General features: G+C 42.0%; 1 protein-coding gene across 1 annotated transcript; it reads right to left on the reverse strand.

Annotated features, from left to right (window-relative positions):
• Positions 1 to 73: 73 nt before the first annotated feature.
• On the reverse strand, positions 74 to 16,481 carry LOC133415337 (histone acetyltransferase KAT7-like). Its single transcript, XM_061701312.1, has 15 exons — positions 16,219 to 16,481; positions 14,717 to 14,861; positions 13,206 to 13,379; positions 10,760 to 11,041; positions 10,581 to 10,663; positions 9,446 to 9,532; positions 7,837 to 7,935; positions 6,844 to 6,954; positions 5,551 to 5,742; positions 5,030 to 5,119; positions 4,259 to 4,399; positions 3,782 to 3,875; positions 3,525 to 3,671; positions 2,657 to 2,763; positions 74 to 2,301 (listed from the first exon to the last, which is right to left on the reverse strand). Exons 1-15 carry the CDS (start codon positions 16,231 to 16,233, stop codon positions 2,203 to 2,205), a joined length of 1,866 nt encoding a protein of 621 aa, XP_061557296.1. The 5' UTR covers positions 16,234 to 16,481; the 3' UTR covers positions 74 to 2,202.
• Positions 16,482 to 16,527: the final 46 nt, after the last annotated feature.

The raw sequence follows: 16,527 nt of genomic DNA on the forward strand, positions 1-16,527 counted from the left end.
AACACGATAAGTGACATTAAACATAAATAATAATAGTCTGGAAAATGCCTGTTGGGCTAAAAAAAAAAAAAAAAAAAAAAAAAGAAGCAGCAAAATACACAAACAAAATACATTTGAAGGAGCAAAACAGATGCTTAGACAATGCAAAGTACTGCTAAATGCTGGCTCAAGTACTGGAAACAGAGGCCATAGCAGCTCAGAGAATAAATGATGTACAGATGGCGTATCTAAATTTTGTCATTCGTACAAGAGTTTGCTATTCAACCAAGGAGTTGGCTATACCCCCAAACAGCTTATTTGCCAGAAGCATTTGCGAAGAAACCGACAACTCCAAATATGCTAAACCGAGATGAGCTAAACTAAGACATTCCGCTAACTGCTTGCTTGTCTTAATAAAACACTCAAAAAGCCTTTTCCGAATCGCCCTCACGTATACTGTACGTTCATGCAAAATCAGTGAAATGTGTGCAGTGTGAGTCAAATAAAGACAAAAATACAAAAGTGTTGACAGAAAAAACTTCTCAACAGTTTCCTTGTTTCAGTCCCACCATCTTGCATCAACAGCAACAGGAAAGTGCCAAGCTGTGAATTTGGGCCACAGTGAAGTCTGACTGGATTTACACTGCCACGGATGGATGCTTCCGCTTTTTGGGCTCTCAAGTGGCACAATTCGGATATGCGTCACGGCAGTGGAAACGACAAAAACAACATGTAAGGAGCTATCGACAAGCCTCTTTCAAACGGAGATAAAAAGCCATTATGGATCGGAATAGCTGCCAATACAAGTGCAACATAAATGCGCAGCTCGGATATACTTCGATAATGCAAGCTTTTCGCTCAAAATAAAAATGTGAAGAGAAAAATAATTGGATAGGTTTTCTTTTGCAATTGGACCTGCAGTGTAAATCCAGACTTAGGGGATCAGAGATAAAATGACTAAAGATGTCAATGTAAATGATGTCCCTACCTTAGCTTTCGAGCAATTCCCAATCTAAATGTATTTTTACATCAATATTTCCATTCGTGTGGAAGCATCCTGTAACTGACCATGTTTTTCTACACTTCGCACATTGTTAAAACATAAATAAAACATTTTCTTTCATGAAATGCTGTACACAAGATTTTTTTCACACAGTAACAAACAGGATGAAAAGTCTTAAAATGGAATATTCTCACATTTATACAGTGGCGAAACCATAGAGGTAGAACATTATTAAATATTGAGAACTTTGAGGGAAAACAACTGAGATCCTCACATATGCCCTGTCGACACAGAGGAACATAAACAAATCAAAGCAGGTCCCTTCTTCAATCAAAGATCTTCATGTGGGACAAGGTCCGAATTAGGCCAATGGCAGCTAGAGTTTGCAGGTGTGATAGATTAAATACCTGGCATGCATAATTTGTGACACAACTGCAGAACAAAAGTGAGTACTGTCGTTTATTTTATAGTTCCTGCATGTACATTCTCTCGACATAAATCTGGCCAATTTTTGGGTGAGTCTTTTTCAATAAAGACCAAGAACCAAGGTGGGAATTGTGTTTCAATGATTTTCAAGTATTTTCGGGCTTGAGTTCAGGTCATACTTACGATGATTGAGAATTTTTTTTATTTCTACCTGCATTGTACTGCCTTGAGAACAGTGTAATTGAAGCGCTCTTTTCCAAAATGAAACCAAACAGCGGCCCCCTAAAAAAAAAACATCTTGCCATTGTGTCGACTATTCTATTTTGAACATGTTCACAATGAGGCTACAATTTACTTTCCTAGGATAAAACAACGTTTGCAATTTACAGGTCTGGGTAAATCAATCAAGAATAATCCAAATGGATTCATAGTGTTTTGGAAAAGAGCTCATCGATAGTAGAGCACGTTGCGGTTGAACACATAAGCAGTGAAGCTTCATATATTCTACATTGCTGCCTGCTACATTTTCTTATTCAGCCTGACAATCATTCAAGGGAGAACACCAGAGACCTTAATATGGGGCAATAATAAGTATAAGCCGTGGAGGCGAGAAATATATTGTCGTCGCTGTAATGACAGTGAGTGCGAAAGCCGGAACAATATCTGACTTTGTAAAAAGCCGCCGGAAGCCTTTTGGAACAACAGTGCGAGTGTGAATATTTTGTGTGTGTGCTTGCCAGTGTGCAGAACGGGATGCGACTGCTTTTTGAGCCGCAGTGTCAACAGAACCGCCCCTACGTCCCTTTAGGCGGCGTCCACTTCAAGGCGCTGGGGTCGATGGTCTTGCTGTTACCACGTTTCCGCTCCTTGGCTTTCCAGTCATCAATAAGGTCCTACAACAGGGGTATTCAATTAAGATTGCTCTTAAGTTGTCCTTGTGCTGTATGTTGCACACGCAAACCTGCGCCACGTTTTGGAACCTATTGTCCATTGGATTCTGCAAAAACTGACCTAGTCGCTGAACAATTGTAAAGCTTTTTTGGGGGGGACTCAATCATTCACGACTATTCGCAGCAGAGCTCTGTCCCTACCTATCCTTGGCGAATAGCAGCGCATCACTGTAGATACTACATCTACTGATTAGCCAGAAAAGCTATGCAGGTAAAATTACAAATTTCCTCCAAATAATCAAATAATAGATACGTGTCCGTAGAGAAACATCAGCTTCGCCAGTGGGACCGGTCGTACCTGTCGTTTTAAAACCAAGTGTTTCCCCTTCCAGTATTTGAGCATCTGGAGGGACTGCAGCGTGCTGACAATGTCCACTGGGTTCACTGCAGTCTCCTGGCTGATCTCTGACACCAAAAAGATACAACATTGAAGGTGAACATGAGATTTCCCCCAAAAAAATCAAGTACGTAACACAATGAAGAAAGTGGCCTTCGGAGTTGTGTGTCGTGCTTGTACAAAAGCATTTTTCTTGCTTTATTTTATCTGTATAATTCTGTAATTACTGTTGTTTTATTGTTTTACAGTGTTCCTGACAAATGACAAAATGTGGTGTTTTTTGAAATGAAATTGACATTTCTATACTAAGTCCATGTTAGAGAGTCTAAATAGACAACATATGGGACGTTTAATATAAACCACAAAACCTATTTCTCAAAGGATGCCTTGAAGCATATCTACCTCACAGTTCTGAGGTTGTAATCTAGATTCTGGGTTTAAATCTCAAGTCCGGGCTTCCTGTGTACAGTTTGCATGTTCTCTCGCGGTTGCGTTAATTGAAGACTTTAAATTGCCCATAGGGCTGAATGTGTGAACGTGTACTGTGAATGGCTGTTTGCGTCTAGGGGCCCTGTGATGAACTACCGACCGGTCCCAGGTATAATCTCCCTTTCGGCCGAAGTCAGCTGGTCTAGGCTCAAACTCCCTGCAACCCGGTATAGAACATTGATGGATGGATTCATATGTTTTATTTATTTGATGATGAAATCGGTTAAACCCTCCATGTTTGCTTTGCGTAGTCGCTATTTTACCCTAGTAGACTAAACCTTTTTGCCCCAGTTGTGTCAGAAAGGTTTCGCTGGTGTGAAAAATTTATTCCAGTTCTGACCTTTAATGGAGATCTCTTTCCCCTGAAAGTTGTTCAGGTAGCGCAGCAGCACCTCCTTCCAGTAACTCCGATAGCTGATAAGGCCCAGGTCGGATAAGGGTCGCTCTGGTGAGCCCACTTTCTCCTCCACCTTCGATAACAGATAACCTGAAAGGACAATTTTATATATATATATATATATATATATATATTAAAAAAAAAAAAAGAGTGTGACATCCTAAAATCGACAAACACACGCACAACAGGAGTTTACTTACTGAAGTCTATAAGCATCTTGCCGTAGCCCTGCCTCATGTACTGCGGCATGGTGAGGATACAGGATACATTGTAGTTTAGGAAAGAATTTTTTTCCTATGCAGGGAGGACAGATATACGTGTAAAGCAACAATGAGTATTGGTGGGACTCGCATTAGAAGTGCAGAAGTCATTAGAGAGACGTGCGTCTCTGTCATTGGCATGGTGACCCAGGATCGCCTACTTTACTGGTCTAGAAAACCGACGGATCTGCCTGGACTCCTCTTACTTGCTGTTAGCTTTAGTGCGCATCTTCATTAGCTTGGTTAGCGTCGGACTATTTCATGCACGTTACATTGTGTTGACGCGTATTTACCATAATAGCTCGCACATACATTTTACATAACCGTAAGGAGGTCCCGGAGCAAAGAAGATACACTTTCGTTCTAACTCAAATTGAAAATCAGAACGTTGAAAGAAAATGACTTTGTTTTTTTTACCTTGGAGAAATATCCCACGAGATGGCACCCTGTGTTGTCAACCTCAGTCATCACGTAGAAGAGGAAAGGTTCAACATCATAATACAAAGTCTTGTGGTCGAGAAAGAGTTTGGCCAGCAGACACAGGTTCTGACAGAAAATCTGAAAGAAAAACAGCGGTTTTATCAAATCTATTTTCCCACTGAAATTAACATACATAGACAATATATACATTTTTGCGTTCAGAATTCATGGTTAAGCTGAATATTGTATTTTGTAAACAATGTCTGTATACATACTGTCTATCGATCGACTGTATGTATATTGTATATGCTATATATATATATATATATATACATATATATATATATACACCCGTTAAATATGGAGATAAATAGAGTGTATTTTTGAGCATTTTTGTAAAACAAAATGTAAACATTCATGGTTAACAATAATCATATTTTAGCATTGAAAATTGAGAACCTTTCCATAACTATTACTGCAACATGTGGTAATTACCAATGCTGTTGGTGGTCTCATAACTTTGTTAAACACTAGAAATTGAATCACGATGGGGCTTCTTTCACGGATTCATAATCCATTTTTATGTCGCGACAGTGATATACTCATTTGACATAACTGTATTTCTTTAGTTCTTACACATTGGAGATAAACAGCTAAAACAAAGCAACAAAGTAAACTTAAAAACCTAATGGTGACGTTGTGTACAAGATTTGTTCCCTGGATGTGTGACGTGGAAAGTTTGTGAGGGGCCGTGTGAGGCTTTCTTACCTTGTTCTTCTTGCCATCAACCTCAAAAACTGAAATGTTGCCTTTTCGATAGATTTCATCACCTGGAGGATGCTTCCAAACACACTTGGCCTTATGTGAAAAGGAGAAACAATCAGTTCAGTTTGTCTGATTTCACTCCAAAACACACTTAGAACTAAAGAATGAAATTTGGTTTTCGTGTTGAGATGATCAGAAGGCAATCACCTCGAAGTATGAGGATACATTACGGAGTGATTGATTACGTCCAGCTTGCATTGATGGTTATAAATCCGATCTGTCCATTTGCATAGCACTCATTTTAGCGGGTATCAGATTTGTGCGTATTCCGGGGGAACTCGGGAGATCTCGTGCAACTTCTAAGAATGATGTGTCACTATTGTCATGTTAGTTTGAGCAGTTCAATGATTCACCCTTTACTATCCAAACACCTGCTTGGAGGTGGGCATGATGTTAATAGCAAATTCTATACACATATGTAAAGACCTTCTAAGACATGAGGTTTTATCCAAAGTCAATCTTACCATATGTCTGCGCAAGATGGTCTGGCTTTTCATATACTTAAGGCAGAATTCGCACATGTACAGCCTCCCCAAGCGGGCATACTCCTCCGGGTATGGCGAGTGGTACCACGTGTCCAGTTCATAGCGTCCGAACACAATGATCTTGATCATGTTGCTCCCCTCCGACACCTGGCCAGCCAGACGAAGCTTCTCCTGTAATGAGCAGGGCAAGAGGGTGATGATGAAGATGGGTAGTGAAAAGAAATGAAAAGAGAGCCAGCGAGCGAGCGGGGAAATAGGTTATAGGGACAAAAGAGGAATAAGAGGAGAGATAATGGAAAAGATCTCCATTAGTCTGGGAAAATGAGAAGTTGAGGCATGGATAACACCCAGCATCACAAAGGAGACTGTAGATGGGTACAATTTCAAATATATACACTTTAAAATGAGGTCTCCTGTACTTCTTGTCCCTTATAGATCGACGGGACAAGCTGAAAGTGGAAAGCGTTGGGGAACTGAATAGAAAGAGAGGGTCCCTGGTTTTTCCAGATGGATCGAGCTGAATAAGATGCCTTTCAGTTGGAAAAGAACAAATTACAAATAAAAACTCCAAATAATAAAACATAAGACTTTTCTTTCCTATAGTCCCCTCCAAAAGTACTGGAACGACATGGTCAATGGGGACTGTATATGAAGAAAATACAACTCTTTGGAGAGCGAGGAGGAAGACCAGAGCACAGGAAAGCCAATACATCAATATTTGGAGGCTCTATTACACCAAGGCTTGCTTTGCCAATAGAAGAACAGTATAAAGTGAATTATCATGAAACATAGTCAGACAAATCGTCCAGCAAAATGTTGTAATCATTTCTAGTAACAGACCATGTGTGGCGAACGCAGTAGTTTTATGCTCTGGATTTGATTACACAACATGAAGGAAACGCATATTAAAGCTATTATTATAATGACATAGCACTAGAAGGCCACTAGAAGGTGTCCACTGAGGCCCCAATCGACACATTCATATTTAATGTCTGTTTACCTTAGGAAATGGGGAGTCATTTAAGGGTCAAAACAAAATAATGTGGCTTTTGAATGGGTCTCAATGGAACTGAACAGAGGGAGAAGCAACAGACACAGAATAACTGAAAGGGATTATTCCATCTGCCAAGTCGATTTCAGACTCCTCCTGAGGCTGTAGGGGAGGGTGTACGGACTGGAAGAGAAGAAGCGGAGGAAGGCGGGAAGGGGCGGACGGGGAGGGGGAGGCAAATAAATGAAAAGAGGAGGGTGGTGATGAGTTTTCTCTCTTACAAGGTCCTCCGAGGCACGTGCCTGCGCTTTCCTGAACAAGTCCAGGTCATAGTCGCTGGTGATGTTCTCCAGCAGGGGCTCCCGGCTCATCCCGTGGCTCTGAAGATGATCCTAGCAGTGAAGGCAGGTATTGAGATGGCCACAAAAATGCATAGTCCCGTCATTTCTCGTGTATGATGCGCACCCCCAAAGTGGGCCTCCAAATTCTGGAAAACCCTTCCACTCATGTAGAATGCATTTTTACAATGCATGATTTTGCTTCTACCCATATGATCAAAACATGAAATATGATCTGCATTTTGTTAGGTTTTTTTTAAAGAACGATTCGGAAGTTAAGCACTTGATTTGAACACATAATACTTTCTTTTTATTAACTTGCTCTTATTTTGAAATTCACAGCCCTACTTTTATTTAGTAAATGGGAAAACACACAGTTGTGCTCATATGTTTGATTACCCAGGAACAACTTGTAAGATGGGTACAATTCTTAAAAGAAAACATGAAGGACCAGGCGAAACACATTTCATTTAATGCGATTCAAAATAAACTGTCAAGCATTTGAAAAAGGCATTATCATTAAACAAAACATAACCATAAATAAATTAATGAGGGTTCTTGTTCAGTCGTCAGTCGTACTTAAAAACAAAACTAAACAAAATAAAACAATATTTCACAAATTCTGCCTGGGGATGTAAACTTGTGATTACGAACTGTACAAATATGCAGGCTTATGTACCCCCGTTATATTGGAATAAAAGTGTAGGCGACACCTTTTTCATCACCTCGAGGTGGCGTTGGCATACTAGAATGAAAATGTACAGCTTTTTCATAACCACTAGATGGCGGCATACATTTATAAAATGTGAAGGTTTTTTTTTATTTTCCCCTATACCTATGCGTAATGCGGACTATTGACTTTTGACAATTTTTCGCATTACACACGAGAAATTCCGGTGGTTCAAATGAGCTAGTCAAAACGTCTCATCCACAAACCATGTACTTGTCCTTCTCCTCCTTATTAAGGCCAGCATTCCTCTTCTTCCTCAGCTCAGTCACCTTCTCCTTGTAGCGCAGCTGACGTTCTGTTGGGGTCTGACACATCACCGATAGTTAAGACCAGCTCACACCGGGTAATAATGTGTCCTGGATGGTCTGCTCACACATGGGCAGCTCTCAGGACAGGCGTGAACCAGAGATCACACTTTTATTTTGACACCCAGTTTGGCCTAAAAGTCTCCCATTGTTCTATCACATATGAGAGGAAGCAACCATAGAAGATTCAACCACTGCAGGAGTCGGATACTACAGCAAGACCATTTCAGGTCAGAAGCAAACATAAATAGGTCGTATTCCACCCCTAAACCAACTTACACATGGCACAACCCCTTCCACTGTCTCCATATCGCCCTATCAAACTTGAATTCAACCAGACCTTAGCCGTGGTAGCATCGTAAGAATGGAATTTATACAATCTTGTTTAAGTGAGGAGACTCACCTCCCAGGCACACAGAGGAAAGATAAAGAATGAGAATAAAAAAATTTTAAACACTGACAGTCCATTCGTCTCAAAAGGTTAAATATGTTTAACACTTGAATGACCGTTAAGTAAAGAAAAAAAAATAATTCATGATAAATAAAGTTAATGAACAAAAAGTATCTGTGTCAGTATAGTGACTTTATTGTGCATCTGTCATCAAATGGTGCGTCATTATATTTGAATTTAAATTTGCTTTATTACAAAGGTTACCTGTGTTTTGTACTGTAATTGCCTGGCTGTTAGGAATGTTAAAATCTTTTTTTTCATAAACTTGATAATTTTTTGAAGATGGTAATAATTGGACTGTGAAGCAGATTAATTCTTATTAGTTATTTTGTAAGGGGGGGGGGGGGGGGGGGGGGGGGGGGGGGGGGGGGGGGGGATAAAGGTTGATCTGTGTCCTCAGGTTACACCGATTCCACCAGGTATTGTTCTAGCTGTATTTATGTATTCAAACACAAGTGTAACTGGCTAGAAATCACCATATGCTGCTAAAAAGCCTGGTCCAAACACCTTTAACCTTGTCTTTAATGGTTAACAAATAATAATAATTTTTAAAAAATAAAATATTTACCTCTGGTGAGTCGCATGAACCAATGAAAGTTGACTGTAGAGGGAGTCCAGTAGAAAAAACAATAGTGCTTTACTTTCTTACTGTTAAACAGACATGATAAATTTGCCATCTATATTACACCCCGAAATGAAACTACGTTCCTCAACGAGCCCTGCTGATTAATTCCTCACTGCGCGATGCAACGCCACTGACTGGACAACATTTAAAATCTGCTCTCGTCTGAGCAAGTAAAAGTTCAACTCCAGATTTGATGAGGCGTCTGCTGGCTGACTTAGAGCAGCTGCTTGTGGTTATATTGTCCGGTGGAAAACACAATAACTGTAACCCCTCATATTATCTCCAGCCTCTATTCAATTTGACTTTATGACTTAATGATTATTTAATGCTTGCTCATTTCACATCTCATTTCAGCACACGAGGCATAAAAATGAACGTGACCGATGAATGCGTAGATTACTTTTACTCCTGATACCAGTGAAACAACACCTTACCTGGTTTCTCGTGGAATTTCTATTCTCGTCATGACGGTGAGACAGCGTCCTTTCGTCGGTCTGTTTCTCACGAGTCGGCGTCTTGCCCTGACAAAACATCAACACGGTGTGAGGACAACAACTGACAGTTCGGCCTGCGGCACAAAACCTTGCACTATCCCCCGTCTGTGGTCCAGAAGGCTTTGCAACCTGACAACTTCAATGTGACCCTGTTAGTTCCTCTCACTTTTTCATCCATTGGCGACATGTTTCCCAGTGGACGCGTGGTTTGACTAGTCACAGCTGCATGGCTATCTGTACTGGTGGTTGGCAACTTTTGGACATTGCTATAGCAGTTTTACGCAATGAACCTAAGCAGCATGTTTTTGCAATGTGGGAGGAAGCTGGAGAAAACCAAGGCAAGCACACAGAGAACACAACCAACTGCTGTAGCCGTTATTCAAGAATGCATTTTCTTTTTGCCACGTGCCCTGCGATTGACTGGCGACCAGTTCAGGGTGTCCGCTGCCTTTCGACCACAGTTAGCTGAGATAGGCGACAGGACGAAGGGGTATGGAAAATGGATGGATGAACGACATACTATTGTCACTCATTTCAGCATGGGCGTAATTTATTCAGCATTGGGAAGTGGTAAGGAGGAGGAGATGGCTTTTAACAGTCAATGAAAAGGAAAGCATACAGTATGTGCCGAGTGATCCATGCTTAGCGGATCATGTAAATTCTCATGTAAAGCCCATGAGAATTTGCCTTTGTCGGATAGTTTACGAAGCAATATTATGCCAAAAAATGTCTCCATACCATGGCCCACAGATACATGGCAAGAAACATAGTGACTACAGGAGAACCTTGTTAATTTGTCCTTCTTTGTTGTCTTGTTCCATTTGGTGTGTTCAATGAAGCATCATTTTTTTGCTGTTTCCTGCATTATTATTTTGAGTGCAAAACTGACGCCATACTGAGGTGTGTACAACTAAGTAGAGCTGAGCCAAACAGAACCGATAAGTTGCTGTGCAGTGGAAAAGAGACTTAATTCAGCAAGACAACATTGACTGGTGGAGAAAAAAAAAAAAAACGCACTGTGACTTAGCCAGTTGTCAGGAAAATAGAACAAAATCATTTGTGTGTGTGTTAATACCTTGCATTCATCATTTGAGAGGTTGTGGTAAAGAGGACAGCCTGATATGGAGAAGTGTCTCTCGTGTCTCCCTGTCAGGTGACCTAGGTGAGGTCAGACAAGGAGGTAAAAGACCTTATTATTGCTTCACAGGAACACAACATCTGGACATGATCACTCTCAAGTAAACGGTACGTTACCCAGTGAGTTGCATCCAGGCGTGGGACACTTCATGTTGAAGTTGTAGCTCTCGTGAAAGCGTCGTCGTTTGGGCCTGTGAGAAAGGTCGTGAGCAGCGGCCTCTTTAAGCGAAAGCTCCTTTGCCAACCTCTCGTCCTCCTCTTGAGAAACTATGACATCGTTGCTGGAAGAGACTACGTCATTCCCGGGGCTGGAAGTCTCAACGTCTGACTCGGAAGACGGGGCGTTGCCGGTCGGCGTGCGGGGAGGGGTCTCGTCGTGGTCCGCTGCCCGCTTTATGCCTATAGAACCAATGAAGGCACATCAAAATGGTTACTGCATGTAGTAGACGGAAGGGACAGGGACCAACCCCTGCCACCAACAGGGAAAATCTCTCCGTAACTGCCGCTCCCCCCAAATATTTAGAATTACCACAGGATGGCAGCAAAGCACTACTTTTGTCAAAATGGAACTCCTCAACTTAGTTTATAATAGTTCCTTGGCACCAGGTGAGTTAGGTGTACAGAAACATCCATAGATGGACGGATGGACATGAATACTAGGGATCCATGAATAACTTGAGCTTTATGGGGTGTCCACAAATTTAGGCACGCACGTAAAAATTTTACAATCTAAAATGTGTTGGCGGACACAGAGCCGTAACACCTTACTGACACGTGTAATAGGTAGCTTGGTGATCAAGTGTTTGTTGTGTCTTATATCGCAAATAATACGTTTTACATGACAAAATGCACCCATCCATCCATTTTCTTTACCGCTTCTCCTCACGAGGGTCGCGGGCTGCTGGAGCCTATCCTAGCCATCTTCAGGCGGGAGGCGTGGTACACCTAGAACCGGCCGCGAGCCAATCGCAGGGCACATAGAAACAAACCACCATTCGCACTCACATTCACACCTACGGGCAATTTCTTCAATCTTCAATCAACCTAGCACGCATGTTTCTTGTGATGTGGGAGAAAAACCACGCAGGCACGGGAGGCCATGCAAACTCCACACAGGCGAGGCCGGGATTTGAACCCCGGTCTCCAGAACTGTGAGGCAGATGTGCTAACCAGTCGCTCACCGTGCTGGCTAACAAAATGCAAAACTGTATGTTCAATCAAACAATTTTGACCGTGAATAAAAGACACCCAAAGAATGTATTGTTATAGTGCAGGTACGTTTCGTGGTGGTACAGATCCCATTGGACATTTATTTATTTTATTTTTTTTAATGCCTAGCAATGATTTATTTGGGGGTCTCATAATTGTTACAGTGCCGTTTTCTGACTCAATTTCTGCCATCCCTGCCATTGACGGATGGTGAATTAAAATATCCATGTTAACATGGAGGCCTGGCAGTGAATGAGTTCATCCACCCATGCGGCAAGATTGCTATTGGCTAACGGGGCAGTTATGATTGAGCCCATTTATCTACATTGCTGCATTCAATGTCAAATGTGAGTTGTTTTTTGTTCTTTTGACATTAATCAGAAATGTTTTTTTGTTCTGTGTAATAAATTATGACATTGCCACTGCCACAAAATACAAACGTTTGTCTTTTTTATCTATTTACACAATGTATGAACCGAAGTATTTTACAGTGGCGGTTCCAATGATTTTGCCTTGATACAGCATTAAATTGGATTTGAACTGTATGGAGGAATAGATTTCACAGTGGTTTTGCAAAAATATGGAATTTCTTTATTTAGAACTACAGTATTATGTAGACTCTGCCGGATTTCATGGGTTGAAAACTATTTGGACATATTCTTTCAATTTCTTTTATTATTGAAGCCAGGAGTCATGCATATCACCAAATTCAATTACTCTCAATGAGAATGCCTAGCCAGAGCTTTAGTTCAATCATACGGTATGTTCAGTTTTTTACATTTCAAATCTATCACGGCGTTGTCAGGAGGCAAACTCTTTAAAACTTTATCACTGGCCAAATACTTCTGGACCCAAGTATAGTATAATACATCACAGACTAAATCGTAAGCGGGAACCTTTGATAAATTTTGATATACGGTACTTTCCCGAATGCTAAATTAAGAAGAACATATGCCTTTACAACGGTGAATTAAGTTGATTCATATTGAAATATTTGTCTTCTTTAAAGTCAGGAAGTCGCTGTGATCACAGACTGAACTCCCAGCACGTTACAAGTAATGCATGATGCTCTCATCCCCATTCACTCATCACTTCTCTTTTTCAACTTCTATTCGTCTTTTGTCTTTTCTTTAACACGTTACTTGGTTCTCTTCGTCAAACCGCCTTCAAAACTTAACTATTCCTCATCCCCTTTGGGTCTGGGTCTTGTCTACCTTCATCATTGCCAAGAACGCTGCTATCTTAATTAGCATTTCTTGTGTGTCTTTTACGAGTAAAGAATCTAATGAGCACCCCGTATGTACGAAATAAAGGCCAGAGACTTTTTCCTCCCCCTTTCTTTTTTTACACTTACCATTATTACCCTCTGTGTCGGAGCTGGATAACCTGCCCTGACGCAGTGGGTATTTTTTGGCCGCGGTGTTTGTCGCCCCCTGTTGGCTACGCGTGATCCTGCGTCGTGTGGAAAACGCAGAGGCTGCTGCCTCCACTGGAGCAGGAGAACTGCTTCGTGCTGTGCTGGAGTTTTCTGGAAGAGAAATGAGTGCAAGTGTTGACCTAAATCATCATAGTGTTTGAAATATACACTCACGTAGCATTTTATGTGATCAAATACGACCGCTGTATTAAACACTGTCTTTTCAAAGATGAAAATTCTCAGTGACAACACGTCAGTGCAATTAATCTACAGAACGGGTCGCGGGGGCAGTAGCTTTAGCAGGGACGCCCAGACTTCCCTCTCCCCAACCACTTCATCCAACTCTTCCGCGGGGATCTAAGGGAGAGCCCGGACACCCTGCGGAGGAAACTCAATTCAGCCGCTCGTATCCGGGATCTCGTTCTTTGGGTCAGGACAAACAGCTCGTGACCATAGGTGAGGGTAGGAACGTAGATCGACCGGTAAATCGAGAGCGTCGCCTTTCGGCTTAGCCCCTTCTTCACCACAACGGACCGATACAAAGTCCGCATCACTGCAGACGCCGCACCGATCCGCCTGTCGATCTCCCGTTCCGTTCTTCCCTCTCTCGTGAACAAGACCCCGAGATACTTGAACTCCTCCACTTGGGGCAGGATCTCCTCCCCGACCCGGAGAAAGCACGCCACCCTTTTCCGACCGAGGACCACGGTCTCAGATTCGGAGGTGCCGATTCTCATCCCGGCCGCTTCACGCTCGGCTGCGAACCGCTCCAGTGAGAGTTGGAGATCACGGCTTGGCGAAGCCAACAGAACCACATCGTCTGCAAAAAGCAGAGATGCAATACTGAGGCCACCAAACTGGACCCCCTCTACGCCTCGGCTGCGCCTTGAAATTCTGTCCGTAAAAGTTAGGAACAGGATCGGTGACAAAGGGCAGCCTTGGCGGAGTCCATCCCTCACCGGGAACGAGTCCGACTTACTGCCGGCAATGCGGACCAAACTCTGACACCGGTCGTACGGGGACCAAACAGCCCGTATCAGGGGGTTCGGTACCGTATACTCCTGACGCACCCCCCCCCCCCCCCCCCCCCCCCCCCCACTTCTGAACTGCTAATGCTGTTGGAGATGCCATACCTTCAATTGCATACCTAAATAATCAAATGCTTCTTTTGAGTTCTTCATATTTTTCATACATTCAAGTATGTATGTCTTTATCAGTGGCGGGGACTAATAAGTACTAATACTTAATTACTGTACTTGAATAATTTTTCAGGTATCTGCACTTTACTAGAGTACGGTATTTATTTTTCTGATCACTTTTTTTACTTCTACTCCCAACATTCTAAAACACATATCCGTCCTTTTTATTCCTGACTTTTGTCAAAATAGGCTCAATCCTTTGACGATGTCGGAGTCAAGACAATGGATGCACGTAGTAAAAGATTTGACCTCGCGTGCTTTGGCTGAGACGAAGGGACGTGCGAGTCAGACGCGTGCTGTTCCGTGTTTGCGTGGCGCCGACGGCTTCGGCGGGCTCGAGGTCGGCGGAGAAATCAGAGTCCTCCGTCCCGTCCGAGCTGCTGCCTGTGGTCCTCTGCAAACAACAACAACAACAACAATAGTGTTGTGGCCAAAAGTAAGAAAACACTCATTAACCACAGACTTAAGCGTTGAGTTTTTTTGGTTTTTGGTTTGTTTTACCAGTGGATAATCCAACAAAGATCCCATCCTGGGGGAGGTGTATCATGTCCTCCACCACATTTCCACACGATAAACTTGTCAATAGATATCAATCAAGACGGACGGACATTACACACATCAAGTCAGTTGAAAGGAGCGATGCTAATAACATCTTCCATTATGTTCAAACGAGCATTATTTATCGAAAATGCAAACAGCCGCAACTAACAATTCGGGTGACCCGCGGGCGACGCAGAAATGGATGACGAAGAGGGGTTCAAAAGGAAGCACAAGGTGGGGGTGGGGACATAACGTTCCCTTGCTTCCAGCCACTCGAAAATACGCAAAATATCAGTTATAATTCATAATAACTACCCACAATAACAATATGGTATTTTAAGTACAATTATAGTATTTAAATTAATTCATCTCACCATTGCTAACCTCAACTGTATAAATATATATATGTAAATAAATACTTCTTCGACAGTGTCCATCAAAATTGAGCATTATTGAATTTTCATTCTGTACAACAATAAAGTACAAAACAGCATTTTTGATACAGGAGTACCTATGGTGTTGTGACCGGTTAGTTCTATGTTGCTCAAAAACATTTATTGATTCAAAGCATGATAAAAATGATTACTATTTAGTCACGTGTTCATAACAAACCAATTACCAAGGAGACGTCATTTAATTCCAAAGCCTTTTGACGCACGCTTCTTTTTTTTTTTTGGCAACTTCATAAACAAGAAGCCCAGAATCTCATTTGCATACAACCAATGAAACAAGAGAAGAGGCGGAGCTCTACAAAGCCTGACCAATGAGCACAATCCCATTCTGTATTATAACCAATCACTGCGTTGTTTTGGTACGGACTCGTCGCACCATCCTCAAACCGAAAAACAGCCTGTTCCTCCCGACCGAACGTAAAGTTGTCGTATTCACGGCAGCAGAGGTCAGCATCAACGCACTCTCCTGCCATTTTACCGTGTTATCACAAATAGAGCAAAACATTTGTGCAACCGGGAAATAAACAGTTGCTAACTTAGCGATCAGCAAATCGACAACTATGAATTAACCAGCAATTATAATCAAGTCTAACCAAAGCACATTAACAGCCGCTAACTGCGTGTTGTTTAATTTCACTGGTCACCACACACATCTTCAGCTTCCATGTTCAACTGGATAACGTAATCGATGACGTTATGGGACCCAGCTTGCAGTCTGTTCGAAAGGCTGTTTCGCACCAAGGAAAAGATATGCCTTACCTTTCTCCGAGGCATTTTCACAGAATTGACGCGTCCTTGTTTGTCAGGTTAATAATCAGTGTGCCGGAGGCAATTTAGGTCGACTCCCATCAATATTTAATTGCAACCAACCTCCCGTTTTCACTACAAGCCAAGTCAGCTCAAAACCGCGTATCAATATTTCTGCTTTTCCTCTCAAAGCGCACGCTCGGTACGTTGACAATATCCTCCCGTCTAGAAACAAGATATGCTTTTTAGTCTTCCCTTAGGTGTCTAAAACCAGATATTAGTGCGTTCACGTAAAATGTTGCACCGTGTACAACTGTATTA

The sequence above is a fragment of the Phycodurus eques genome, chromosome 16, assembly GCF_024500275.1.
Source record: "Phycodurus eques isolate BA_2022a chromosome 16, UOR_Pequ_1.1, whole genome shotgun sequence".
Classification (NCBI taxonomy): domain Eukaryota; kingdom Metazoa; phylum Chordata; class Actinopteri; order Syngnathiformes; family Syngnathidae; genus Phycodurus; species Phycodurus eques.

What these genes read in the sequence shown, in the direction of transcription:
- LOC133415337 (XM_061701312.1), bottom strand. An exon ending in GAAATTCCACGAGAAACCAG is followed by an intron (nt 7,936 to 9,445) that starts GTAAGGTGTTGT and finishes GTGATGTGTCAG; the next exon opens with ACCCCAACAGAACGTCAGCT. An exon ending in TTGATGGCAAGAAGAACAAG is followed by an intron (nt 4,400 to 5,029) that starts GTAAGAAAGCCT and finishes TTTTTCTTTCAG; the next exon opens with ATTTTCTGTCAGAACCTGTG.